A 27,488-nucleotide genomic window follows, 5' to 3' on the forward strand; every position below is an offset into this window, starting at 1 on the left:
CATTGTAGTCCCTATTAACAGTCTTTGCGTCTTATGCCTTTTCTCTCCTGCATCCTCCACATCTGCAGGCATCACGGAAGCGAGTCCAAAGCCTTCAGCAAAAGCTCAGATTTTTCTATGGGTCTGATGCATTCATGCTCAGATTGTGGCCTCTCCGATTGCTTGCTGTAGAAGAAGCCACTGAAAGATCAATATCATGCAGCCTCCAGAAAACACCGTTACACTGTCCTCCAAGAATGGAAGTTTAAAAACCAAATAGTGTCTTAATATTAATTAGGAAAATAGTTCCAGCCTTGCGTACCCCTTGAAAGCTCCTCAGGTACTCTCAGGGGCTCCTGGACCACATTTTAAGAACCTGTGCTTTACATTCAACAGACACAAACTTTAAAGTTGGAGGATGTTGGGGTGCCCGGGTGGCTCGGTGGGTTGAGCCTCTCTGCCTTCAGCTGGGGTCATGATCTCGGGGTCCTGGGATCAAACCCCGCATCAGGCGCTCTGCTCAGCGGGGGGCCTGCTTCCCCCTTCCCCTCTGTCTGCCTCTCTGCCTACTTGTGATCCCTGTCAAATAAATAAATAAAATCTTTAAAAAACAAAAAAGTTGGAGGATGTTAATTGTCAGTGAAGATGAGGGAATATAGGAAACTTTGTGCACCACAGCCATTCTAGAAAGCAATAGGATACGACTTGAGACAAGGTAACTATATGCTGCCCTATGACCCAGAACTTCTAGGTTCTTGATATATATCCCAACAGAATTTTCCTGAAGGACCATGTGGGGAAATGTACATTTTCTGGGGCACATGTAAGAGTGAAATGTGTGTTTGTCAACAGGCAAAGGAGGAGGTAGAAACAACAGATTAGCTGTGAACATAGCAACATGAATTGACTTTAGAGGCATAGGGTTGTGTAAAAAAAAAAAAAAGAAACAAACAAACAGACAATAAGATATAAAACACAAAATCACTTATGAATATTAAAATTGTAAGGGGTGCCTGCGTGGCTCAGTTAAGCGTCTGCCTTTGGCTTGGGTCATGATCTCAGGGTCCTGGGATCAAGCCCTGCATCAGGCTCCTTGCTCAGTGGGAAGCCTGCTTCTCCCTCTCCCACTCCCTCTGCTTGTGTTCCCTTTCTCGCTGTGTCTCTATCAAATAAATAAAGTCTTTTTTTAAAAATTGTAGTACATAGACTTTTAGGTAAAGTGCAGTATGTCAGGGAAGGGAATAAAAGGCTATATTTACTACAAAAATTATGTTTTGTTATCAGGATATCAGGAAGCTTTGGAAGAAATAAGGACAAGACGAATTAAACTTCCAGAGGGGACACACCCATTTCGAGGTAAGAGGACAATCTCCAGTAATTTTCACCCTGGAGGAATTTTCTGCTTGTGGCTGCCAACTCACCATTGGCCTTGGTCCAAGCAAAGGGGCTCTGTTGGGGCTAAAATGAACTATTGGAGTCCTCAGCAGTTGTTAGGAAGGTGGAGTGACAATTGGAGATTTGAGGGACTTTAAACACGCACCCAGACTTCCCCACAGGACATTCCCCACATACTGGTGGACTAGACCAACAGTGGCATCTCCTACAGCTCTGTGGTATTTAGGAAACAAAGACACTGCACAGGGAGGGAGCCTGCATTCAACTCACTGATACAAATTCACTCAACCTGTCTCTCCTTCAAAACAGGGGCCAGATTGTGAAACTAACTACAGGCAGTGGGAGGCTAAAGAATTAAGCTGAAATCCTCTAAAGAGGATAATGGAAACTCTCCAGTCTTTCAGAGATTAAGAGACAAAGACCCAACAGGCTCCCAATCAAAAACCTGGAAAGATCAGGCTCTAAGATTAGAAAAAACTAAGTTGTGGAATGAATCTTATTAAAACTCCAACGCTGGCCTAACTCAGCTCAGTCCCTGATCAGATTCAGTGATGAGCATCTTGCCCTGTGTACCTAAGGAAAGAAAGGGGAAGCATCTGTGACAAAAAATAGCATCATCTAGAGCCATCTCTGGTTCTTTCAGTGTTCAGCATGTAGTGCAAAAATGACAAGGAGGTAAGACCATTTGCAAAAAAGAGACAGTAGAAGCAGACCTTCAGATCGTCCCAATTCTGGAGTTGGCAACAAGGATTTTAAAATAATTCTGATTAATAAGATGGATGAATCAGACGAAAGAGTGGAGATTTTCACCAGAAAATAAGGATCCTTAAAAAAGAATAAAATGGAATTTTCTGGAGTGATGATAACATTCTAATCTTGAGTTAGGTGTGCATTACACCTGTGTCTGCATTTGTCAAACTCAGTGTATGCATACTTAAGTTTTGTGCACCTTGTATGTAAATTTTACCTTGAAAGAAACAAACTGTAAACAAATTTTAAGTATAATTAGTGATATTCATCTGAATTATTTAGGGAGAAGTACGCGAATATTTGTCATTTACTTTGACATGTACCCAGAAAAATAACATCGATTGATGGGTGGATAGAGGGATGGATTGATGGATGTGTAAAAAAATCAAGCAGAGTAACATATACTAATGATGGAAATATTACAGATATTCACTGTATAAGCTTTCAACTTTGCTTTATATTCAATGTTTTCATGACAAGCTATTGCTACAGTATAATGAAAGGATATCGTAAATACTGGTATGCAAAATAAATTTGACAATTTAGATGAAAAATGGACAATTTCCTCAAAAATTTAACTAGTCACCTGTAGTGTTTTTAAAATATTCCACATATTTTTTGACACTCCCTTCAATATGTGGTGCCTAATTCCCCTCCCCTTGAATATGGGCTGGATTTCATGGCTCCCTTCTATTGAACAGTAAAAAAAAAAAAAAAAAAAAAAAGAAACAGCCATTGCAGTGTCAGAGGTGAAGTCCTGAAAGGCACTACAGCTTCCTGTTTGATCTATCTGCTGGAGCATCTGCTCTGGAAAACCGGCTGCCATGTTGCCCCCATGGAGAGGCCCCCAGGGTAAGAAATGGAGGCCTCCTGCCGACACCCAATGAGGACTTAAGACTCTAGCCAGTATAATCACTGGGTGAGCCTGGATTTGGATCCTCCAGTCCCGCTGAAGCCTTTGGTTGCGCAACCCCTGTCCAACATCTTAACTATAACATCATGAGAGACCTTGAGTCAGAACAACCCAGCCAAGCTGCTCTTAGATTTCTGATCTACAGACTCTTTGAGATGAACTTTATGTACTGTGGCCATTCTAGAGAACAATATGATAGTACTCAAGACAAGATATGCTGCCCTATGACCTAAAACTTCTAGGTCCTCGATATATATTCCAATTGAATTCTCTTGAAGGACCACAAGGGGAAATGTACATTTTCTGTGGCACAAGGAGTACAAGCAAAATGAATGTTCGTCAACAGGCAAAGGAGGAGATTAAATGAATATATGATTGTTTCAAGCCCTCAGTTTTAGGACAGTTGTATACACAACAATAGAAAACTAGTGCCTTTAAGCTAATAGACGAGAGACCAGAAAATCTGAATAGTCAAATACTTACTAAGGAACTTGGATCCATTAACTAAAACTTCCCCACAAAGAAAACCCCATGCCTAGATGGCTTCACCTATGAATTCTTGCAAATATTTAGTGAAGAGAATTGACACTGATCTTGCACAAACTTCTCAGAGAACAAATAAAAAAGAAGTATTTTCTAATTCTTTTCATGAGGCCGGCATTACGTGCCAGAGTCCTTCCAAGAAAGGAAAATTAGATCAAGCTTGTTCTTTTTTGTAAATATAAATGCAAATTCTTTGACCAAATTTTAACAAACTGAAACCACCAAAAAAAACCAAGAACATAATGTAGAGCAAAAGAAGCCAGACACAAAAGAGTATATCCATCTGATGCCGTTTCTAGAATGTACAAAGAAGACAACACTAATGTATGTTATTAGAAGTTAGCATAATGGTTACCATTTGGGAAATGATACTTGGGAAGGAGCACAAAGGTAGCTTCTGGGGTATTAGTAAGGTTCTATTTCTTGATCAGAAGATAGTTCATTGAACTGTACAATTATGATATGTGATTACTAATGTCTGTATATCTTCCAACAAAATGTAAACTGATTTAGGCAAAAGAAAATACATACATACAAACCAATAATGAACATTTGGCAAAACACACACAATGAAAAGATATTGAAATGGGAGTGTAGAGAGACTAATGGGGAATAGAAAAGATAAAAATGGGGAATAGAATAGGTCCTGTTCCCATGCCTGGGTCAGTCCATTTAACACACAGGGCAGCTCTGAATCAGAGTCGGCCTCTAGCCTGGGAGTGAAGTGACAGGCAGGTCCAGCCTAAACATTTGTGAGCCCAGGAAAAGCAGTTCAAATAGAGGCTCACAGACCATATATCTAAACACTTAAAAGTTGTAAATCAAGCTAACAAAATGTTAAATAAAATATGTTCTGTCTACCTTGACACGCACACTGACATACACACACACACCCTCTGTTGTCATCATCAGGAATACCAGATTTGAATTTAGAATCCCCAGACTTTCCAGATCCCTTCTTTTCAAACCACGTAAGTCCCACATTGCAAGAAGCTTCACATGATTTTTATGTGTGGGCACCCCACAACTTTTAAATTCTACCGAAATCCCTACAACAAGCTATTTCTTAGGCCCAGGAGTGCACACTAGCAGCACAATCTGCCCTTGGGAGGATGCACCCGAGGAGAAGGCCCATACCAGCCCTGGAAGCAGGCCGGGGCCACCTCAACAGGGAATTACAGTGTCCTAGTGCTAGGAGAGTGTCCTACAGCCGGTGCACGTGCTCTGAATGGACACTTCCCCTCAGCCCCAGGGACTCTTGCCTTGTGAGAAGGATAGCACCAAAGGGGCCCAGTGTGAAGGCCAAGGTCAAGGCCTCAACTGCCAAGTCTCAAGATAGTGCTAGAGACAAGAGTGCCCTAGGCCCCAGTGTTTGCTTTTCCACCCACCCAGGTCCAGCAAATTGAAATAGAGTTGACATTTTCCCTGCACTTTACAGTTTACAAATCACCTTCACATACAAATACTCTTAATCACCCTCACATTCTAAGATTACAACATAATACCGTTTGATAGATGAGAATACTGAAGCAAAAGTGACTCTCCTCAAGTCACGTAAAAAAAAAAAAAAAAGAGTTCTGCTAGGTCTCCAGTGGGAGACTTTTCCCTCTAAAATTTAAAGACCATGTTCTTTCCACTATTCAATACTGCCCCCCATCCCGCAGCTTTCTAGAGAACTGATGGGGGCTTAAAAAAAATTGTAAATAGATGGAAATTGTACGTATGCGGTTGAAACTGTGGGAGAAGACCAGAGGCAAATTTAACAGCAAATATAGAGTAGTTTCTGGGAAAGAGCCTGGGCCCAAGGCAAAACTCATCGTGGAGACAAAGAATACTATGTAGGAGCAACAATCCTGGCTGGGTCTTAGGGGCTCCACTCCCCCCTAACCACAAAATGAGGGCCCTCAACAGATTTAAGCAATCTCCACCCAAATTCCACACCAATTACTTGGGGGGCCCGGCTCCACCACCCTCCTTCTCTCCACCACCCCACCAAAAATACTTTATTAATGAGAGGGCAGCATAAAACCACGGACTCCATCTGCTAGGGGACAATCCAGAGAGAGCAGCCTGGCACCAGCCCCAGCTGAAGCCCGACCTTCCTCCAGTGAGGACCCACTAAGCTGTGCCTCCCTCTAATTACCAGATGCCTGGCTCAGGGCCTGGCTGGTTATTTAGAGAACCAGTGCCTGCTCCTAGCACATATCTCCGTGAGGCTGGGGCTACAGTCACTGTCTGCTCAAAGCCAGCTGCCTGAAGCTGCCATCCCTCCCCCACACCTGTCCTGGGACCCCTCCTTCCGCCACTGCACCCCGAAGGTCCCTGGCACCATGTCGCTCGCACACGCAGCTGCAGAATACATGCTGTCAGATGCCTTGCTACCGGACCGCAGAGGCCCCCGCCTCAAAGGACTGCGCCTGGAACTTCCCCTGGACCGCATGGTCAAGTTCATAGCTGTGGGCTTCCCCTTGTTGCTGATGTCCCTGGCCTTCGCCCAAGAGTTCTCTGCCGGTAAGTGGCCTCCAAGACCCAGTGTACAAGAGACCCCACTTCGTTTCACTCTTTGCATGGGCTCTGAGATGAGACAGCTCCCACCATGTCCAGCTTTTTGGTGACTTTGGCCTGGGCATTACCCAAAAGGCAGACGATATGAGGCAGGGGTTGGGGCGGTGGGTAGGGCATCAGCAGAGCCGAGGCACTGAAAATTTTGAAAATCATTTCCCAACTTTTGTAATAAAAATATCTAGTTTTAATCGTGGTATTTCACAATGTTTTATGTCATTGCAATAAAATAAACTTTCATTTTCATTTTCCTATGGATGAGAGAGATTGGGGCTCTGTGTTTTCAGGACATAGGACTGCTAACGGTTCTAGTCCGCCACGCTTCAGATGAGCCACTCACCGTCTCAGCCTTCTCCTACTCTCCTTTTCCCCTTCCAAGGCTTCCGATTTGAGGACTTATGTTAAAAGCCTGACATATAGGTGCTAAGTAAATCCATTTCTTCTTCCCCACAGACTGTGGCCATACACACAAACATGAACAGACACATATGTCTGCTGTTCTAGGCACTACATTAACTCAGCAGATTTCCTTTGTTAAAGAAAAGGTAGACTTCTGAGAATTGGGATTTATGGCTTTCTTTTCTGGCTGTGCGATTAGCTTACTGTGTTTCCCAAGAAGGCCTATCAACCTCTCACTGCCTCTTCATTCTCCCACAAGATGGAGAGAACCATTGGTTCCCATTTCTGCCTCTCTCTAGAGAATGACAGGAAAACAAAATTCTCCCCCAACCAAGCCCACTTTCCTTTCTGCACAGCCTGCTCACCCCTCCTCTTGATGTGGTCTCAGAAGCCCAGGCAATTAACCCTCTAAAGTTTAGAACCTAGAAGATGTCAGTCCCCTCAGGAAGGTCTTACCCCATACCCTGGAGAGTAGGCGCCCCCACTGCCTGCATGTCTGGGAGTCCAGGGGGAGCTTTGAGAGGAAAGAACCCACATCAAAGGCCAGTCACATTGGCAGGCCTGAGCCAAACAGACCTGTGGTGACTCGGCCTTGCAGCCAGAAACTGGGGCCTGGGACGGAGAAAGTGCCTGCCAGATACGGAAATCGGCAGAGCCGTGGTGGCAACCCCTGGGAAGCTCTCGGCTGGTTGATCCCTGGGTCCCCATTCCTCCACTCCGGCTCCGGGCTGCCTCCACGCTGTGTTCCTGTTCCAGGGCCTCCCATCCGCTGCTTCTCTCCCAGTAACTTCACCATCCGGCAGGCCGCCTACGTGGACAGTTCCTGCTGGGATTCACTCGTTCACCATGAACCGGACAAGCTTGGCCCACACAAGATGAAGTCCCTGTGGCCTCACAAGGTAGGTGGGCCCGGGCTCCATCCGGTCACTTTGGGGCAGGGCAGGGCAGGCCAGAGCCCCATGAGTGTCTTCTCTCTGGCCTCTTAGCCACCCCACTCCCCTGCTTTTTTATTTTCGTCATTGACTCTTGTGTTTCTTCAAGTGTCCAGTGATCTGTCTGGTTGGATGCTTTGTGCCTATGGGTGATACTGGCTGACCAGTCTACTGATTACAGTGAACCCTTTGGGCCATTTCATCGGGAAACCCTCAAACATGGGTGTATGTGATCCTTTCTTTTGGGCCAGTTCCCAAGAAGAATCACGGGGGGATCCTTATCAGTGCAGAGGAGGCACAGAGCAGTGGGTTCTAAGCTTAGCTGCCAACCCACTCGGAACACAGCTGTGGGTCTGAGCACTCAGTAGTCACTCAACTAACATGGTCCTCAGTGTTGTTCCCCTGCCCTCAGTGGAGACAAGTGCAGAAGCTCTTTCATTTAATGTTTCCAGAGAGTGAACCATAAGCCTCTGCCAGGGGACGGAAAGGGCAGTCGCTTGATAAGAGCATCATGTTCTAGGGAGGATCTGCGGGTCTGTGTTTTCAGTATTCCTGTTGACAGCCCACCTGTACCCCATTTTCAGAGGTTCCGCATATCCGCAATTCTTGGGTCTTTCTGGCTCTGTAGTGCAAAAACAGCTTGCTTGGCCTGCCTCAACTCCCCATCCTGCCCACGCGCTGCTGCTTCCTAGCACTCTACTTTCCAGCTCGCAACATTTTACGGCTGGCTCTTGTCTCCTGTTTTCCTTGTCCTGATAGAATTAGGTCTTTTTTTAATCCCTTTATTGTCATCCTCATGGGGCTTCATGAGGGAGCCAAAGTCATGTGTTGGTCCAATTCACCGTGTTGAATCAGAAGTCACCCGTGACATTTTCCAGCTATGTCAGTCTACAAGGCCTCCAAAGGCCACTCAGGTCTGGGACCCAGACAAAACCAGAGACTTAATGGAAAGAGTTCCTGGGGGTCTCTGTCACTGGAAGTGTTCAAACAGGATCCAGATGGCCAAAAGGTCAAGATATTGCAGACGGGATTCAAATGTCAGAAAAGAGTCAGACGGTCTGACTGTCAAGATCGCCTGAGTGCCCTTTAAACCCAGATTCTCTGGCTCCATTTCAAACCCACTGAGACCAAATCTCTGGGGCTGACGTTTATTTTCAAGAAATGCCATTTCCTGAACAGGAATGAAAAGGTTCTGATTTTCTCGAGTGGACGGGTGTAGTTTTCCTAACCTGTCTCTGGTGTTTAGTTCAGAAACACACACACATGCGCACACCCTTTTCTTCTCTACCTAGGTGCAACCAAATATGCATCCTCCCTCTTTTTTCTTCAAACTCTCTTCTAAAATAAAAAGCATCCTTTCCTCAGCAGAAGCTTTAGTCAAGTAGTCCCTAAGGCAATAAGCTCCCAGATCAGACTGCCTAGTTCCTGATCCTGCTCCCCCCGCCATGAGATGTGTGACCCTGTCCAGGTCACTTAAGCTTCTCATGCTTCACTCTCCTTGTCTGGAAGATAGCGATATTAATAGTGTCTGCCTGGTGGCATCCTCCTGATGGTCAAATGAAATACGCATGTAAAACACCTCACACAAATGTAGCTTCAAAAAGCCTGAAACAAGTAGAGTGTTTACTGTGGCCAAATAGTGGCTTATCTCAGGTAGCAAAGTGTGTAGTGAGGACACAAGACTCCCGCGTACCTAAGTGTCAGCTTGTGTGCATGCATAACAGAAGTGGCCTCCAAAGAATTCCAAGACAGTCCCCGATGGTGTCGTTCGGCGTGACCATGGCTGCAGAGCTGAAAAGACCACGGCACAGGAGTCAGGGAAGGCATGCAGGATGTGGGAGTGGACCTCCCCCTCTCAGCAATGTTAGGACCCCTGGTGGGTGGGCTTTGAAAGCTAACAGACTCTGGATGCCTGGTGATGAGAACTTGGAACAGTCAGAGAGAGAGAAGTTGATGGAGAGTGAAGATTGGGAATGAAGGTTGCTCTCGCCGGGGATGTGACTCCATGACCACAGCCGGCCGTGATCTCTGGTTAGCGACCCAGGCTAACATTCGTGGGGGACGGGGAGAGGGGAGGGTTGTCATGTTCTCTCTTTGTTCTCTTCTCCCCTTCTGTCTCCCTCTTTTCCTCCCTCTATCCCTCCCCCTCCTCCTGTCCTCCCTGAGGTCCTCCACACCTACACAGACCCGAGATCTGAGGAGTGGAGCTGGGGAGCGGAGAGACCCGCCATCCCTTCTTCTCTAGGCTTCACTATATTAGGCCAAGTCAGCAGAGAGCCCTAAGTCCTGGGCCTGTGGTGGCTCGTTGCCCACACTGCCTCCCCCTTCCAAGGCAGGAGGCGGGAATGAGAACCCCTCACTAAGAACTCTCTCTACAAGGCCCCTGCCCCCTGGGCCTCCCTCCTCTGCTCACTGTCACCCCACAGGCCCTCCCCTACTCCCTGCTGGCCCTGGCGGTGGCCATGTACCTGCCGGTGCTGCTGTGGCAGTATGCGGCCGCGCCGGCCCTCAGCTCGGATCTGCTCTTCATCATCAGCGAACTGGACAAATCCTACAATCGCTCCATCCGCCTGGTCCAGCACATGCTGAAGATCCGGCAGAACAGCTCGGACCCCCACGTTTTCTGGGATGAGCTGGAGAAGTGAGTGGCCTCTCCCACCTCTTTCTGAAGGACTCAGCTGCGCGCTAACACGATATCCTTGCAGGGTCATCTTTAAACTATCCTCTGTACCATCCTTCTCAAGAATCCAACGTGTTTAACACACCATCTCACCCACTTTCTATCATTTCTCTACAGGGAGGGGAGAAAAGACACCCCAAGTCACGGGGGACTAATCTCTCTAATGTACCACTTCCATGTACCATTCCCCCACTCAGAACCTCCCCCCATGCCTCCAGAAGAAGATCCAAATTCTCCCAAGTATTTTTCCAAGGCCTTCCACACACTGTCACCAACTACTTTTTCACACCTCTGACCACCAAGTGACAGAAACCCACCCCCCCACCCGCAGTCTCCTCCTCTTCTCCTGAATAACCGTTCATTCACGGAAGCATTCACACAGCCTTGCTGCATCCCAGGTGCTGTTCTGGGTGCCTCTGACCCGGTGTGTGCTGTGTGTGTTGGGGCAAGGGTCGGGGGGAGACAAAGCTACACCTATCCATTCTACTGAGGGGAAACAGACAACAAATAAACACAACACGCAAGCAAATTATATGGCAGAAGATAAGTGGTATGAAGGGGGGAGAATTGTAAAGCTGAGTGAGGGGGTCAGGAAAGCTGGAAGGTGGTGGAGGGGTGCAGTTTGAAATCGGGCAGCCAAGGGAAGCCACACGAAGAGGAGCGTTGAGCTGTGACCTGAAACCGTATTCTGTCTCATGTTTGTGCACACAGTCTATCTTCTGAAAAAATGTCCTCTCCCATCTACCTCTCTGAACTTGATCTACCTACTACATGTCTAAGACAGTATTCTCCGTAAAGTTTTCTAAACGCTTTGGGCCGTGCCATTACCTCTCTCCTAACTTTTTATGACACCGTGGTTTATATCCATCATTTTAGCCACAAATCAAGCATGATTTTCATTTCCTGTTTGCATATTGTATCTGCCCCTTCCCCACAAGCCGGACCATAAGCTCCTTCGGAGCCAAGACTGGCTTACACGTGCCTGAACACCACAGCTCTCCGCAGACACCTGTTAGCATGTTTGTTTTTATAAAATAAAATAAATTTATAAAATAAAATAAATTTCTAGGTTGCCCTAGAAATCATCCACAAAGTATGCAGACCAAGAACCAGAATGTGTTTATCTAGACTCCCAGGCCAGTGCCAATTTAATAAGCCTATTGCTACCTAAGGATCCTGTTTTAGCTTGAAGGTTTAGCGTGCTCTGCGGGGCAGAAGTCGAGTGTGACCCTTTGTTATCCACTAATCGCTCACGGCGTTGACCACACTGCACTCTGGTTGGAGAATGAAAATCTACTCACACATCCTTTGGGGAGAGGAGGAGTTATGCTCAGGGAAGGCAGATCATCACGGGAGCCAAGAACACCACGTCGGGTACTCAGATTCCATTACTTCCCCACATGGCTCTCTCAGGATGTGGTTCTAAGTGATCTCTCCTAACCCTGCCTCCTTTCTTCCCCTGCCCAGGGCTCGGAAAGAACGATACTTCGAATTCCCCTTGCTAGAGCGGTACCTGGCATGTAAGCAGCGCTCACATTCCCTAGTGGCTGCCTACCTGCTGAGGAACTCACTCTTGCTCCTCTTCACCTCAGTCATCTACCTGTACCTTGGCCACTTCCACCTGGACGTCTTCTTCCAAGAGGAATTCAGCTGTTCCGTCAAGACAGGGCTGCTAAGTGATGAGACCCACATGCCCCATCTGATCACGTGCAGGCTGACCTCTCTGTCGGTCTTGCAAATTGTTAGTCTCTCCAGTTTAACAATATACACGCTGTTGGTTCCAGTGATAATATACAACCTCACACGACTGTGTCGGTGGGACAAACGACTCCTCTCCATCTACGAGATGCTCCCAGCTTTTGATCTCCTGAGCAGAAAGATGCTGGGATGCCCCATTAATGACCTCAATGTGATCCTTCTTTTCCTCCGAGCCAACATCTCTGAGCTCATCTCTTTTAGCTGGTTGAGTGTCTTATGTGTTTTGAAGGACATGACCACGCAGAAGCACAACATTGACACAGTGGTCGATTTCATGACATTATTGGCAGGCTTAGAACCCTCAAAACCTAAACATCTCACCCACAGAATCGGTGATGAAAACCCATAGTTAAGAACCCACAGAGCGGGGCACCTGGGTGGCTCAGAGGGTTAAGCCTCTGCCTTCAGCTCAGGTCATGGTCCCAGGGTCCTGGGATCGAGTTCCACATCGGGCTCTCTGCTCAACGGGAGCCTGCTTCTTTCTCTCCCTCTGCCTGTCATTTCCTCTGTTTGTGCGCGCTCTCTCTCTTTCTCTCTCTCTGGCAAATAAATAAATAAAACCTTAAAAAAAAAACCCACGGAGCAAGAAAATTTTATGGTAAGTAAAACTCTATCTCCTTCTTCACAAGCCTCACATACTAATGTACAAAAATACCACTTTAGAAATGCTAAGTGTGGTTTCAGCTGAATCATACATCCTGTATTATGTTTTCCTAAAGGTGAGAAGATAAAATCAATGCATGAAAACAAATCTGAAAGTTGGAGCTGAAGAGTCAGAGTACTAAAAAAAAAATTAGGTCTAGAGCATTCTATGATAGAAAAAAAAAACTAAACTAAAACTAAACCAGAAGTCTAAATATTCTACAAGGAAAAATTCTAAAGGCTATTTATGGAGGCAGGTTCTTCTCTGTATATTTACTCCATGACCCTTCTAGGATGCACACTCAGCTTAACCCAAAGAGTATGTGAGACAATCTGCCAAGTGAATAAAGTGAATAAAAATGTGAAATCCCTGGAAACCCTGTGCTGTGGCCTGAAATCCTAGGAACTTGCCAGCTTGCTTTGTGGAAGTCATTGACTTGCCCAGACCCTGTGTGGCCCGCAGAATGGCCAGAAGATATTGATGCAGGAACTTATCTGCTCTTGGAGTTAAGCCAGCATAGAACAAGGCTAGGGCCACGCCTCAGCTGTGGGTGGAGCTATGGTGGTTTTCATCATCTAAACCAGAGACTCATGACGCCAAGGGCTGGGATTATGGACTGTGGACTCACAACTCCTGATGGGCCCAGATGTGTTTCTAATATCCCAGGGGATGCTATGCCTTCTCCACTTAGAGCCAATCACTGAATAGCAATCACTTTAGAACTATAAGGGAATGACAGTAAAGTGCTGTTGAGCCCCTTCTCTCTTCTCTGACTCATTACCCTGTCTTAGCTTCTAGCTTCCATTCCTGTGTCTGGACTTAATGGAAACTTGGTCTGAGTTCAGAGGCCCTGCTCAGGCTACAATACCAGGTTGTCTCTCATTGGATATTTCTTTTCAGAGTTGCAGATTTCTTCAGAGAATTTTTGTATAAGCCATTTAGACCCCTTTTCATATAGGTAAGCAGAAAAATTACATTGTTCCCTTGCTTCTGATGATGCTGAGCCTTTGAATGTGCTGTCTCCACTGCCCAAGATGCCCTCCTCTGCTCTTCACTGGCCAGCCCTCAGCTCTCCTTCAGAGTCTGTCCAGCCATATTTTCTTCAGGATGGTTTCCAATCTCCTCCCCTCTTCCCTAACTATGTGCTACCATATCATTCAATATCTACCTCTGAGATAAAAGTCAGTAGACTGTATTAACACTGCCCATTTATTGACCTGTCTTTTCCTCTTAAACAAGTTTCCTAAAAGTTGTGTCATAGCGGGCACTCAATAAATACTCTTCTGAATAAATAAGTGACTGAATGTTGCTTGACAATGTTACATTGTTTGGAGCGCACAGACCCAGCCCCTAAATAATCTTGTCTAAAAAAAGCTTTGTGGGGCACCTAGGTGGCTCAGTGGGTTAAAGCCTCTGCCTTCCACTCAGGTCATGATCCCAGGGTCCTGGGATCCAGCCCCATATACTCCTTCCCCCTCTCTCTCTGCCTGCCTCTCTGCCTACTTGTGATCTCTGTCAAATAAATAAATAAAATATTTTAAAAAATAAAAATAAAAAAGCTTTGTGCACAAAGGTGCGCTTCACAGCAACTGATGACCAAAAATCCAAATAACATGGAAGTAAACATGTAAAATTCTTATGCCATAACTAGAATGTTAAGTATCAGTTTGAAATTATGCTTATAAAGCAGTCATAATAACACCACAAAATAACTATAATAATGGTAAGTGAGCAAGAAGAAAACATTGTATTATCCAATGTACATCAAAATGCATTAAAGTATTAAACACACATGTTAAAAGTGGCTCACCCTATGTGCTGTTGAATGTGTGGGGCAATCTGCCAAGTGAATAAAGTGAAAAAAAATTCACTTTATTTTAGTGAAATAAAAGAATGAAGAATGAAGATCTTTATGCCTATGTGGCAACATTGTGGATTTTTAAAAATCTTCTTTGTACTATACGTTCTAAATATCTAAAATTTGCACAGTGTTTTATGAGTTGTAAGGAAATGTTTTTAGTGATGAAAAATATTTTAATGCAAATTCCACTGAAATCCATAGCCAGAGCAGCTGGAAAACTAAAGCAATGATCACACTTTCCTCCCACTAGTTATGATACCAGTATATGAAGAGGAATAGTGAAAATAAAGTCAGATCAAAAAGCCTGCAAGGACAAAATACAGCTGGACAGCAAGTAAATCATGCAGTTGGCAAACAGATTAAAAAAAAAAAAAAAAAGACAATCTCTTCCTATCACTGTTATCTTTTCTCATGTTCCAAGAACCAATCTATATTAGCAAAGGTAGGATTGAGGATATTTTGTAGGCTGAAAATATTCCTGGCAGTTTCCAAAATGATTGTTACGGCTGCCTTTGTGAAAGCACATTGGCTCCCTGAAGAGTTGCTCTATTAAAACCCAGACAAGTCCAACAAAGGGCAGCTTTCAACATGGAGGGACATAAAAGAACTTTAAAACTATTTTGTTAGACCCTGTCACTATTTTTTAGTTATCAGAAATTACATATCTGGGGGTCATCAATTCTAAACCTCTCTTCTTGAACTAAGTTACTTAGACCCATTAGCGTTACATTTTCCTGCTGTAATTCACTGAACTTGTTTTAACTATGTACACACTTTCCTTAATTTCCATATACAACTCTAGAAGTCTACATTTGGAACATGTAACTGTAATTATAGTTTACATCACTAGGAGTATCTTACAGCTCAGAACCCCCATTAGTTCCCATTATTCTAAACAGGTGATTCCGTTCATAAACGGAAGACCTGTGACACGCAGAGGCTCACTCGGCCGGTTAGCGGCATTGCTGGAATAAGCAGCAACACAAGCCTTTCATCTTCCTATCGGAGCCGTTACCAATACTGCTTCCTAAACAATTGCCTACCCTCTTTATTTGATGACTTCGGAGACTCCTTGGTTACAAAATTAGCGCTAAATAAACATAGGTACAGGTCCAGACACATACTTTTAGTGTCGTCAAGGAAACGTTTACCAAGTGCCTTGGCCCTAGCATGTTATCAAAACTGCGTGTTGGACCTTGTTTTCCCGAGTAGGTTGCAACCTGAGGAGGCACCGGCCTGGTTTTCTGTTCACTAGTGTCCCAGATCCTCGTCAAATCACTGCCCTCACAGCCTCTCAAGAGACCTTTCTGCGAGCTCTATACAAGAACGCCGCAGTCCCAGCTCTTGGGTTCAAGTGCGTCCCACAACGGGACGACTGCGTTAGGAAGTGTGGAAAACCCGCGCTGAAACGCAGCGGGCTGGAGGGAGCTCGGGTGACGTTCGCGCTGGGAAGGGGTTAGGAGTTGGCTCCAAAGACTCCTCAGCTAAGCGCAGAGAGCGCAGTCACAGAGCCCTCTCACCCGCCCCCTTTGCAGCGGCAGGCCGACCAGCAGAGCCGCGACCACCGCAGGCTCACGGGCCCGGAAGTTACACTCGGCCGGCGCCATTACGTAACTTCCGGCCAGGGCTCACTTCCGAGACAGACGCGGAAGTGCGGGGAGGTCCCGGGCCGGGGTCGGTTGCCGGACTTCTGGCGCCGCCGTCCGCATTGCGAACGTTCTGGAAGGATAGAGTCCTAAGAGGCCGGATCCCGGCAGCCCATACAAGACGAAACCGGTGCTTCTCCGTTTGGAAGCCGATGCCGGCCGCGCCCCAAAAGCCCCGTAGCGGGGCCGGACCATGAGCCTGCTGGGCGGCCCGGCCTCCTCGCCTCGGACCCCGCTGCAGTCCGGCAAGGCCAGGATGAAAAAGCTCCCGAAGAAGAGCCAGAACGAGAAGTACCGGCTCAAGTACCTGCGGCTGCGCAAAGCGGCCAAAGCCACCGTGTTTGTGAGTCTGACCGTCACTCGGCCCCCCTCCGCTTCGACACTCCTGATTCGCGACATCCTTCCCCTACGCCGTTCCCCTCCCGAGTGGCAGGAACAGTAGCATTAGCTTTTGCAGTACACGTTACTTGCCGTTGGCCATGTGTCCTTGAACAAATTGGGTAATTTCTGTATTCTTCTCTTTCCCGACCCGTGAGAGCCAACTCTTTTCAGAGTTGTGAAGATTGAGGAAAGTAAAGCGCCCATAAGTCTCAGTCATCGTAGTTCTTACCGCAAAACTCTTGGAAAGGCATTTGATTCTCAGGAGAACCCTAGAGTGAGGCACTGTTTTTAGAAATGGCCGCACTGAAACCCAAAGAGATGACTTGCTCAAGGGCACTGTGTCAGAATCCAGCTTACACACCCTGGTCCTCGTTTCTTTACTACTTCCACTACACAGTCTTGGCCCCAGCACCCCAGCATAACTGACCTCTTCTCTCACCGGTTTGTGAAGCTTTCAGCAGTTTACCCTTTCTTATCCCTTGAGTCTCCCAAGTATTTCTGCTGTTCTTTTACTATCGAGGCACAGAGTGTGTTGAATAAGAGAACTGGTGTGCCTGCCAAAACTTGTGGTGGGGTACTCTGGCTTGCTGGAGCTCGCCTCAGTGCTGGGCAATAGGGAATGGAGTCCTCCAGTGGGCTTCCAGGTCTGAGTCACCACCTTACCTCTTCTTTCTGCCAAAAGCCTTGAACATCTCTCAGCATTTTTGGAAGGAAAGGGAAGGTTTGGAAATGAGAACATTCTTTCCAAAAGCACTTGCTTTGTGCTCTGGAGAGAAATGAAAATAGAATTAAGGGGACTTGATACTTCATTGGCCATTCCCCTTCTTTAATCCCCTCCATGTCAGAGGTACCTAAAGTCTCTGTTCCCAGGATGTTGGGTCCACCAAGGACATGAAGTAGGCTTTGTGAAGAGTCTGAGGTCTCACTTGTGGAGCATCCAGATGGGAGCATTTTCTTTACAGCTGATGCTTGGGAAACAGATCAAGTCAGGAAGATGATACTTGAGTACACATGAGTAGATTATGAAGTTTAAGAATTTTGCATTACTACAGGTGATTTATTCTGTCCAGTTTTTCTCTTTAAGGTTCATACTGCATGGGATGCTTTGAGTTAGGTTGGTTTTATAAGTCAAGGCACTCAGGAACAGACACTTCTCATATTTGTAAGGATTAAATTTAAGCAGTATGCCCTTTTCTCTGCCAAAGGCTACCCCAATCAGGGTGATCCTACATCTTGGTTTTTAGGAGACCATAGCCTACCATACTGTACTGGCATCATAATTAATAGCACCCGCTTTTCACTGGCATCATAATAGCACCCGCTTTTCACTCAGATATGCCCCCAGATTCAGTAAGTTTTGTAATTACCCATAGTGGAACTTAGTCTACCTTTACCTGTAGGTTTTTTTAATAGTTTGCAGGGTAGAGTAGCTCATCCTTCTCACCCAGCAACACAGACTTTTTTGGTTTGAAATATAGCTCCTCTTGGGGTGCCTAGGTGACTCAGTCTGTTAAGCACCTGACTCTTGATTTTACCTTGTGTTGGGCTTCTTGCTGGGCATGGAGCCAGCTTCAGATTCTCTCTTTCCACTCCCTCAGCCCCTTCCCCTCACCTTCCTTCCCATCTCGTTCCTGCATGTGAGCTCTCTCTCAAAAAAGAAGAAAAGAAACACAGCTCCTCTTCCCAGCGTAATACTTTGATCTTTTATTCTTTTTATGTGATTATATCCAAAAATTTTTCTTAAAGGAAAATGCTGCTATTTGTGATGAAATTGCTCGTCTGGAGGAAAAATTTCTTAAAGCGAAAGAAGAAAGACGGTGAGCTGCCTTCATTTTGTGTTCACAGTCACGTTTTCAGTGATTGATACGGTGTTACTCTTCTGGGAATTTTTCTCCAGTGGAGTTCTTGTGCGTTATACAACCCGTTGGCTACTGATCAAGTACAGAGAAAGAGTCTCTAGTACTGGTTCCCATTTACCCAAGTCTTGTTGGACCCTGGGGATGAGATAGCTCCTCTATTCACCTTTCTCTCACAGCCCTCTTGCCACATTTAAGGAGCTATCTTCTTATAACTCCCCAGTTATAAAGGAGAAGGAATAAGAGAAACTGCCTCTCGTTCCGCAAACACTCAGTATGTACTGCTCTCTGCAGAGCACAGTGGGTACATATAAAACATACATAAGCAGGTCGTGGTGTGTGCCCTTTGGTACCATAACACCTGTCAACATCAAAGGAGAGGAACCCTTGTGTAGATGCAAGAGAGATAAGCTACGGCCCTTACCTTTGGCTCCTTAACATACTGTCCTCTGGAGCTTCATTATTCCCTGGGCCCAAGAAGAACCTTGTTTTTATAAGTGTAATAATCTTTGTATATAACTTTGGCTTTTCCAATGCTTGAGTGAAATACTGAACTGAGATAAACCGGAAGTTCATACCTCTGCTCCCTTTCCTTCCCCACCTCAGGTATTTGCTAAAGAAGCTCCTTCAGCTTCAGGCTCTAACTGAAGGGGAGGTACAGGCCGCAGCTCCTTCCCACGGCTCCAGTTTGCCCCTGACTTACGGTCTGGCCAGCTCTGTGGGAACTGTACAGGGAGCCGGGTCCATTTCTGGGCCCAGCACTGGGGCTGAGGAGCCATTTGGGAAGAAATCCAAGAAGGAGAAAAAAGAAAAAGGCAAAGAGAACAACAAACTGGAAGGTACCTTGGGGAGAGGGTATCACTTGCCCCAGTGGCCCAGTGACTAATGGCAAAGACCTGGAACTAACTGATAGACACAAATGACCACGGATGTCCTGAAACCCTCCTTTGACCCTTAACCAGCCCTAATAGCCTTGGAAGGCAAGTGTATTAGAGCCACTTTGGGTGGAAGAATTCTGGACAGACCTGGGTAAATGTGAAGGGAGCAGGCTCAGGCCACACACACACACACACACACACACACACACACCTGATTGCCTGGGGTGCCTTCAGTTTATCTTTCCCAGAGGCAGGGAAATGGGCTAGGTGGCCTTTTGAGCACACGAATGGCTTGGGAGATTTCTGATCTGATAAATGAAGGTAAGAGGCCTTAAAAAGTGCAAGCCTTTTAGGTCCTCAGCACTAATATTAAAATTAGCGACTGCCAGGTGGGTGGGTTAGAAAGATACTCTGGGCTTTGAGGGAAAGTCCAGGCGTGCCCATTCAGTGAGTACAAAGGAGGAGGATTGGCTTATTGCTCTTAGCATTCACGTGTAAATTTTTCCCTTCCCCTCCGCATTGGGAGGGGCCTAAAGTGGGTGACCCCAGATTTGCGTTTCAGTTCTGAAGAAAACATCCAAGAAAAAGAAAATGGAGGGAGGTGCTCGCAAGCTGGTTCAGCCCATTGCCCTGGATCCCTCAGGACGGCCTGTGTTCCCCATCGGACTGGGGGGTCTAACAGTATATAGCCTGGGGGAGGTGAGTGAGACCAGCGATACAGAGAGAGGAGAATCAGAAATACGGGAACGGGTTGAGCCTTCCCTCCCTGTTCCCATTAGCCGCAGCCCCTTCCTGATCCAGACCAATTCCAGAAACAAGGTCAGTTTTGTCTGCTGCCCAACCAACACACTCTCTGTGATTCGAGTCACTCTTTGCAGCCCCAAAGTGGTCTTAAAGGCTACCACAGTCCACTGGATTCCTGAATTCTCTCCAGCTACCTCATTTGCTGATTGGGGGCATCTTTCTTATAGATCATCACCGACCGACCTGGCTTCCATGACGAGAGCGCCATCTATCCCGTGGGCTACTGCAGTACGCGGACATATGCCAGCGTCAGGTGCCCAGATCAGAAGTGTCTCTACACCTGCCAGATCAAGGATGGCGGCATGCAGCCTCAGGTACCCGCTCTACGAATAACCACCCTTTTCCTTTTTTCTTTCTTTCTTTCTTTCTTCCTGTCTGTCTGTCTTTGAGAACCTTCTGTGTGGCAGCCACTCAAATAGGTATTACCTGATTCAACACTTAGAATACATACTGTATAATAACCATCTGGGTAACTCCAAGATTCAGAAGAGCGATTGGCCCTAAGTCAGACCTTTGTTAATAAGTGTTTAAGTTGGGATTTGAATCCGTCTGTCTTACTCCCATCCTGACGCCCTTTCCTTTGAACCCTGCTGCTTGTACTGTTGCTATGGTGACCATGAGTCTGAGCGAATCTGCTTATGTGCGAGGTGCAGGCCTATATACCAGAACAAGGACTTGGATACTCTGCTATTTCAAGAAGGACTGAAACGGAGGAAGCAAAGAGACTGCATATTGGTTTCTGATTGCACACACTCTTAAGGACTTGGGAGACGTGAACCTTAGGCTTATGAAATATCTTTGTTCATCCTTCCCACTGCTGTGATTGAAGGCAGTTCATTTTCCCCAGCCATCACCTCTGATCATTGGGAAAAAACAGACCATTTTCAGAGTTCCAGGCTTCACTGTCTGATTATGTTACAGATCCCTAGAAAGTTAGGTGGAAGGAGGTAGAGGCAAGGAAAGAACCTTTGAGCAGAAGCTGAGAGCCTGCCTGATGCATGTGGATAATAGCGCCCTGCCCCAGTCCTGGTTAGAGCACTGTTAGATGCACGTGAGTGTTCAGATGACCTGGCCATCGCAGGAGTTCTGTGTAGAAAGTACTCCAACTGAAAGAGTCATATTGTAGCAATATACCCTCTTTATAACAGATTTATAAATTCAGTGCAAGTGTAATCAAAAGTTAATAGCATTATAATGGATATTGACAAGCTGATTCTTAATTTCCTGAAAGACAAACTGCTGGACTATTTCTGAGAAGAAAGGTTTGTGGGGTTTTAGTTTCCTTTTTTTTTTTTTTTTTAAAACTTTGTTAACCCCTCTCGACATAATTTTCAGGTACATCATGAGTTTCAATTCTTTTTTTTTCCCCAACTAACATGAAGTGGTATCTCTAGTGTGCATATAATGCATAGAATACTTGAGTATGCTTCCACATGATTTTTCTTCATCTCTTTGTTTATAAATGCTACTAGGACTTTTAATTACTGTAGCTTTGTAGAATATTTTATACTATATGTTAACAGAAAATATAGAAGAATATTTTTATAATCTTTGAGGTAAAAGCTTTTCTTTAGCAAAGCATGAACTATAGTAGGAGCCATGAAGGAAAATAGTAACAGATTTGACCATTAAAAATTTAATGAATGACAAAAGGCCTAATAATCCAAGTTAAAACTCAAGGAAAAAAAAGGAGGAAAATATATAACAGGGGATTAATTCCCAGATATAGTGCTCCTCTGGTCAAATATAAAAAACAAGCAGATACAACTGGTATTGCATAGAAACAGTGCAGATGGTTGGTAAGAAAGGACCTCATTAGCAATGAGGGAAATGCAAATAAAAAGGTCTTACTTTACTCATAGGTGAACAGCAGAGAGAGTGATAAAACTTAGTGTTGGCCAGGGTGTGGGAAAACAAGTATGCATTAGTATGTGTGAAACTGTTTTCAGTCTTTTGGAAGGCAACTTGGCAATATCAACAAGTTTAATACATGTGTCCTTTGACCCAGAATACTGCTAGGTATTAGAGCATCTCCTAGAAAAATGTGCAAATGTGAATAAAAGAGTTACATATAACAATATACAGCATGGCATTGTATGCGATAGCAAGAAATTAGAAATAGCCGAAATGACCATCAGTAGGAGAATGGTTAAAAATTAACATTTATCCACCTTGTGTAATATTATGTAGCAGTTAAAAGAATGAAGTAGAGTTATGCATGCAAACAGGGAATGCTCTCCAAGACCAAAATAAGAGATTTTGGCCTTTTATTTGCTCTTTGTGCAAAACAGAATAGTGTTCGCACAATATAAAAGGTTGGAATTGACATGGCCAATACCAAATAAAAGCGTCTTCCTGGAGTATTTGAAAATAATTACTTGCAGTTTTTTCATGCAAGGCTAGGAAATAAATACAAACCATCAGTATCTTCAGTTGGCAACGTATGTCACTGGCTGAAGTAGCAAAACCACTGACTAAAACTCACAAGATAAATTATTGAGAAAATTGAAAGAGCTCTGAATTTGACACAGTAAAATTGAAGTAAAAACTGCAGAAGAACATTTAACAGCTGCAGAAAGTAGGTAAAGTAGGTTTTGGATTATAAGAAATGATTAATCACATGATTGAAAATACACAAAATAAATTAATCTTATGGAATGATTTGATTAAACATTAAAAAGCTGGATACTGTTTTGTTTTTGTTTTTATTAAGTTTTTGTTTAAATTCTAGTTAACATACAGTGTAATTAATATTAGCTTCAGGAGTAAATTTAGTGACTCATCACTTACGGTACCCAGCGCTCATCACAAGTGCCCTCCTTAATCCCTGTACCCCACTCAGCACCACCTCCCCACCACTCCTCCAGTAAACCTCAGTTTGTTCTCTCTAGTTAAGAGTCTGTTTTATGGTTTGCCTCTCTTGCCTTTTTTTCCCCCATGCTCATCTGTTCTGTTTCTTAAATTCCACATAGGAGTGAAATCATATGGTATCTGTCTTTTTTTCTACTTACTTCTCTTAGTATAATACATTCTAGCTCTATCCATGTTGTTGGAAATGGCAAGATTTCATTCTTTTTTGATGGCTTGAGTAACATTCCAGTGTGTGTGTGTGTGTGTATGCCACCTCTTCTTTATCCATTCATCTGTTGATGGACACTTAGGCTGTTTCCGTTATTTAGCTGTTGTTGACAGTGGTGCATGTTTCCCTTCAAATCACTATGTTTGTATCCTTTGGGTAAATACCTAATAGTGCAGTTGCTAGATCACAGAGTAGTTCTATTTTTAACATTTGGAGGAAACTCCATACTGTTTTCCAGAGTTTACCAATTTGCATTCCCACCAACAGTGAACGAGGGTTTCCGTTTCTCCATATCTTGGCCAACACCTATTATTTCCTGTGTTGTTGATTGTAGCCATTCTGACCAGTGTCATGTGGTATCTCATTGTAATTTTGATTGCATTTCCCTGATGATGAGTGATGTTGAACATCTTTTCATGTGTCTGTTAGCCATCTGTGTGTCTTTGAAATAAATGGATACTGTTTAACCAAACTTTGTAGAACACTGGTCAAGGAGTTTAGTTGGCAAAACAGAACTTACTACAGAAATACTTTCCTTCCCGGGCATCTGGGTGGCTCAGTGGGTTAAAGCCTCTGCCTTCAGCTCAGGTCATAATCTCGGGGTCCTGGGATCGAGTCTTGCATCGGACTCTCTGCTCAGCGGGGAGCCTGCTTCCCTCTCTCTCTCTCTGCCTGCCTCTCTGCCTACTTGTGATCTCTGTCTGTCAAATAAATAAATAAATAAATCTTAAAAAAATATTTTCCTTCACAAAAATTCACTGAACTTACAGAAAATTGGTCAAAGAATTAGGTTGGCTAGATAGTATTTGTTACAAAAATAATCTCTTGGCAAAAATTCCTCAGTATTAGTATAATTTTAGTATTAGAGGTTTTTTTTATAGTCAAGATATTTTGCAGTTCAAAAAATAAATGAGCCTTGCAGTAAAAATGGCTATGTTCCTCCTAGATATTACAAAGTAAAGCTAAGATTACATGATCTTATTTTATTTCATAATTTCTAAAACACCATTTGTGGGGTGCCTGGGTGGCTCAGTTGGTTGAGCATCTGACTCTTGATTTCGACTCAGGTCATGATCTCAGGGTCATGAAATGGAGCCCCATGTCAGGCTCCCCTCAGCAGGGAGAAAGTGGTGCTCTTTCTCTCTATGTCAAATAAGTAAATCTTCAAAAATTTTTTTAAAAATACCATTTGTATGTGTACTTAATAGATGTAAGTAAGTGGATAGGAAAAGTACGTAACAAATTGAAGTGTTGACTGCTGGAGAACAGTCAGGCAGGTGTATAGAACTGAAACAGCCAGAGGACTTTGTGTTTTCTTGGACTTGTTTGAATTTTGAATTGCGCTCTAGGAAACTGTGCCCACCTGCTAGTGTCGTGGGCATCAGCTTCAAGACCTAGAGTGAAGAGGTAGTTAGAGGAGGAGCATGACTTTCTACCACTTGCTTCTCCAAGGTTGAGCTCATTGCCCTTTGGTCTTTCTCAGTTTGAAATCGTTCCTGAAGATGACCCCCAGAACGCCATCGTCACCTCTTCTGCAGATGCCTGTCATGCAGGACTGCTCAAGGCCATAAGTGCTGCTCTGTAAGTTAAAGCATGGAGACAGCCTGAAGAGATCACTTGTGGTACAGTAAGACTTCCCTTTTGTTTAATGTCTGGAGACCCCATATCTGTAGATAGCTCTCTACAGATTCCTGCATCCTTTCTGTTTCTTACCACAGAGTATCCACGTCAAGAAAGTGTGTTCTCTACATTCATACCCCAGTCCTAAACCCATTCTCATCTCCCTCTCCCCTCGTAAACTACAAATCGTTCCTCTCCTATTTAGGGGGAAACTAATGCCCAGCCTGCTTCCTTCTGGAGCTGACTTTTTTGGGTTTTCTCATCCGACTATTCACAACCTGATCCAGAGCTGTCCAGGAGCGCGAAAATGCGTCAAGTAAGTGTGGTCAAATCCATTCTCTTGAGAGAAGCACCGTGAGCGGCAGTTACTGCTTTGCTCATTCTGACGCTCACTGAACCGCTTCTGTGTGCAGAGCACACTTGCTGCTCAGCCAGTGTACCTCAGTGGTGGCGCTCAGCCTCAGGTGAGCGGGAGCCAGCACCCCACGGAACCAGAGTTACCATTTTCTCTGCTGAGTACCACGACAGCAAAGGCACTGGGAAGTCCTGCAGGAGAATGTGTCCCTGCAGACACCGATCTTCTCTTACTTTGTTAATATGATTTTTAGATACATATGGGAGCGATCTCTGGAAGTAAGAATGGGCTGTTACGGCTCACAGACATCCCTTATGACAATGCCCTTGGATCCTGCAGTTACCAGTGGGTGAAATTTGAGGTGTGGAAACCCGGAGACGGGCAGCCGCCGCAAGGACTGCCAGACACTGATGCAGCTATAAGCTTCGAAGCCTTTCAGAGACAGGCCTTTGGTGAAGATCACAGTGATCCCATCCTGCCAGGTATCTTAATTTTACCTTTCTGGTTTGAAAATGGACTATCTCTAGGCTGACCTCTATGCTTCATTCAGAGTTGAGTACTGTAAATTGCTGGGCAGTAAGGGATAGAAACTTCACCGCCCCGACCACAGAGTCCTGGCATGAGGACGGGCTGGCCTGCCGGGCTCCCCGGCAGTGCTGGCAGCAGTCACACGGAGTGGCTGCCATCAGGATGAGGCAGGGCCCGCAGAGAAATTAGGCTTTTTTCCTAACCTGAGTAAGACCCAAGCAGAGCTCCAGGGGAGAGTCTGCCGTGTAAAATTTCAAAGGAAGTGGAGGAAACCAGGTCATGGCCTTGGTCCCACCTATGTTTGGTGGATTCCCCCCAATTCCCCCCGCCGATGGGTGGAACAATGAGGGATCTGGCACTGGGTCCTATAGGGAGAGCTCTGTGCTAGAAATAATAGAATTCAAATTCTCTCTCTTTCTTTCTGTAATTTACTGTATAACCTGAGGCAAATCACTGAATCTATTTTGGCCACAGTTTCCTTCATTGTAAAAGTCAAGTTTCTGTCGTGTCTTCCCAAACAAGGGCAAGATTTGGCTGACAGGTGTAAGGGTGTTGGGAATTGAAAGGACATCCATGTGTCTGAGCAGTCCACTGAGATTCCCAGGCAGCAGGGAACTGAAGGGATTTTCTTCTCCAGGATCCTTGGACCTTCCAGAGCTTCAGCCCACACCCTTCGTGTCTTCTTACCAACCCGTATTCCTGACGCACGAACCCCTGGTGGACACTCTCCTGCAGCGCCTGAAGCCTCTGTCACAGTGTAGCCCAACTCCGTCCTCAGACTGAGCGGGAGGGGATCGCATACCATGTCATTTAACTAAAGTAAAATTCCGAATATGGAAGAAGACCGCATTTCAGGAGTGACGAGATAGCACATTTTGTCATGGAGGCTCCTGTGGTGACAGTGTTCCCTGGGAAAAACTTCAGCTGCTTTATTTTTAGCAATAAATTTCTCTTTACAAATCTGCTTATTTTCATCTTGTTGTAATCAGGATTTTTTTTTTTTTTCCCACTTAGCTCTGCCTGAGGTAGAGTAAACTTAGTGTTCTGTGAGCCCGAGTGAGAGAAGGCTGCTGACTCAGGAGGGAGAGGTAGGAGTCTGACAGCCTTCCTCCTGGATTCTGATCCTAGCTCCAGGAACGACGTCCCGGCCCCTGCTACCCAAGCAGCTGCCTTATTTTCATGTCGGTATGCTCACAGATCAGTGCTGCTTGTCCCCAAGCTGGAGAGGCCAGGCCGAGGCCCGCCGTTCATCTTTTTCTTCACACGCCACATCCTTCAAGGGAATCAAAAGGTCCTCAGTAATCCTGTCTGCCCACTTTTGTGTTCTTTATCCGAGAATGTGCTTGTCGCTGAACGCAGAGTCCACGTGATCACACAGATACATCGTGTCGGGGGCCAGCCCCCATCCATCCGCGCGACAGGCTGACCCCGTCACTTCACTAGCCGGCTAATGACATGACTGTATTCCACGCATCCGAACGTGTCGGCCTTGCTTACGGGGCTGAGGGGGAGGTTTCAAACCCTCCTCACCCGACCTGGACCACAGTGGAACCATGCGCCCCACCAGGTACCTGGGCCGGCTGGAAGGAAGCCACGGAAGGACCCCAGAAGGGGCAGAACGGGAAAGGAGTGGTGACAGGCGTCACTGTGCTGCAGTTCCTAGCTGCTGACTGGGGACAAGAAGAAGGGGGATCTTGTTTCCCAGGAGTAGACGGACAGCCACGTTGAGAGCAAAGCACACTGGCCACGCAACTCAGAAACTAGAGTAACCTCTGTTAACTCTATGACTCTTCCCTATAGTCCTTTTATAAGTTTGTATAGTTTTTACAGTGTAAAAAGATAAAATTTGGGTAACAACAAACCAGAGGTATAAAGGGGAACTCAGAGCTGTTAATGCTTTCATGTTTTCCTTCTGTCGCTGCCTAA

The 27,488-nt window shown here is 45.4% G+C and overlaps 2 protein-coding genes across 3 annotated transcripts; both read left to right on the top strand.

Moving 5' to 3' along the window:
- Positions 1–5,906: 5,906 nt before the first annotated feature.
- Positions 5,907–12,265, top strand: PANX3 (pannexin 3). Its single transcript, XM_032869053.1, has 4 exons — positions 5,907–6,091; positions 7,298–7,440; positions 9,900–10,114; positions 11,621–12,265. Exons 1-4 carry the CDS (start codon positions 5,911–5,913, stop codon positions 12,258–12,260), a joined length of 1,179 nt encoding a protein of 392 aa, XP_032724944.1. The 5' UTR covers positions 5,907–5,910; the 3' UTR covers positions 12,261–12,265.
- A 3,778-nt stretch (positions 12,266–16,043) lies between these two features.
- Positions 16,044–26,536, top strand: TBRG1 (transforming growth factor beta regulator 1). 2 transcript variants are annotated; one of them, XM_032868804.1, is made up of 9 exons: positions 16,044–16,404; positions 18,189–18,259; positions 18,905–19,137; positions 19,739–19,875; positions 20,148–20,294; positions 24,543–24,640; positions 24,885–24,995; positions 25,374–25,516; positions 26,200–26,536. In XM_032868804.1, exons 1-9 carry the CDS (start codon positions 16,255–16,257, stop codon positions 26,343–26,345), a joined length of 1,236 nt encoding a protein of 411 aa, XP_032724695.1. In that variant the 5' UTR covers positions 16,044–16,254; the 3' UTR covers positions 26,346–26,536. The 2 variants fall into 2 exon arrangements, with proteins under 2 accessions (XP_032724695.1, XP_032724696.1); XM_032868805.1 differs by lacking the exon at positions 26,200–26,536 and having other exon boundaries at positions 25,288–25,516.
- Positions 26,537–27,488: the final 952 nt, after the last annotated feature.

The sequence above is a fragment of the Lontra canadensis genome, unplaced genomic scaffold, assembly GCF_010015895.1.
Source record: "Lontra canadensis isolate GAN:19392208 unplaced genomic scaffold, GSC_riverotter_1.0 scaffold36, whole genome shotgun sequence".
NCBI classification, from domain to species: Eukaryota; Metazoa; Chordata; class Mammalia; order Carnivora; family Mustelidae; genus Lontra; species Lontra canadensis.